This window comes from Mesitornis unicolor, unplaced genomic scaffold, assembly GCF_000695765.1.
Source record: "Mesitornis unicolor isolate BGI_N332 unplaced genomic scaffold, ASM69576v1 scaffold32665, whole genome shotgun sequence".
Lineage (NCBI taxonomy): Eukaryota > Metazoa > Chordata > Aves > Mesitornithiformes > Mesitornithidae > Mesitornis > Mesitornis unicolor.
Window position 1 is genome coordinate 1,907 of NW_010186693.1, and position 1,184 is coordinate 3,090.

The following is a 1,184-nucleotide window of genomic DNA, read 5'->3' on the forward strand; positions in this document are numbered from 1 at the left end:
GTCGAACTCATCGGCCGTCTCCTCGAAGAAGAAGTAGACCTTGTCATCCCCGGGGATGCTGAAGGAGGCCACGAAGGCGGCGTCGGCTGCGGGGCAGGCGGGTGAGGAGCTGGATATGAGGTGTGGGGCGGAGGGGAGGGGGTTTTCTTTTGGGGGGTGGGGGTCTCCCAAGGGTTTGACTCACCCGAAAGCCAGCGGAGGAAGGCGTCCGTCTTGAGCAGAGTGCGGCTGCCCAGCGAGCGGGAGATGATGGGCTCGTTGCCCTGGAAGTTGTTCATGGTGCCGGCGTAGAGCTCGCCGTCTTTTCGGGGATGGGGCAGGGGGGTGAGCAATGGCAGGAACCACCCCCTCTAAATCCCCGTCACCCATCCCTGGGCTTGTTGCCCACCCATGGGGGCCGTTGGCCCCCGTACTCACCCACCAGCAGGGCCGTGTGGGTGTGCTGGGGGTCGAAGGGGCACTGGCCCTTCCCGTCCAGGAAGGGTTGGCCTCTGCCACTGGGCACCAGTGTGAAGTTGTCCCGGTGCTGCGGGGAAAAGGGAAGGGAAAGTTAAAACAGCAGCCTGTTGGTGTTAAACTGAACCCAAAACCACCAGGAAATGGCTGTGGGGAAGCTGTGGTGATTGGTGAGTGGGGAAACTGAGGCATGATGTGCTACGTGGGGTCACTGGGGGGAACTGGGACCCAAAATCAGGGGTTTATCACCCAAACACCATTAAACACCAAGTTCAACCTCAGGGAGGAACCCAGCACCCCAAATCCTAGGGGACCTCCCATGAAGCTCAAATTCCCTATCCTGCCGGGGCTCCTCAGGCTGGGATTTTGGGGCGATGCTACAACACGTTCAAAGGACTCCCCACTTTGTCCCTAATCCCCATTCCCATCCCCGTCCTCATCCTCATCTCCATCACCATCCTTGTCCTCATCCCCATGCCCATTTCCATCCCCATCCTCTCCCCATCCCATCCCATCCCATGTCCATCCTTGACTCCATCCCCATGCCCATGCCCATTTCCATCCCCATCCCATCCCATCTCTGTCCCTGTCCCTGTCCCCGTCCCCGTCCCCATCCCCATCCCCATCCCCGTTCCCATCCCCATCCTTGACTCCATCCCCATCTGTGACTCCATCCCCATCCCATCCCATCTTTGTCCCCATTCCCATCCCTATCCCCAACCTCATCC

The 1,184-nt window shown here is 60.1% G+C and overlaps 1 protein-coding gene across 1 annotated transcript in view; it reads right to left on the reverse strand.

Annotated features, from left to right (window-relative positions):
- Positions 1 to 526, reverse strand: part of SEMA4A (sema domain, immunoglobulin domain (Ig), transmembrane domain (TM) and short cytoplasmic domain, (semaphorin) 4A) — a gene marked incomplete at both ends in the record, with an annotated part of 2,353 nt that extends 1,827 nt beyond the window's left edge. Inside the window, 3 exons of the mRNA XM_010185221.1 lie at positions 1 to 86; positions 185 to 301; positions 418 to 526. The exon at positions 1 to 86 is cut by the window's left edge and continues 42 nt beyond it. Of these exons, the coding sequence (XP_010183523.1) occupies positions 1 to 86; positions 185 to 301; positions 418 to 526 (312 nt within the window). The remainder of the gene's footprint in view (positions 87 to 184; positions 302 to 417) is intronic.
- Between the last annotated feature and the right edge of the window lie 658 nt (positions 527 to 1,184).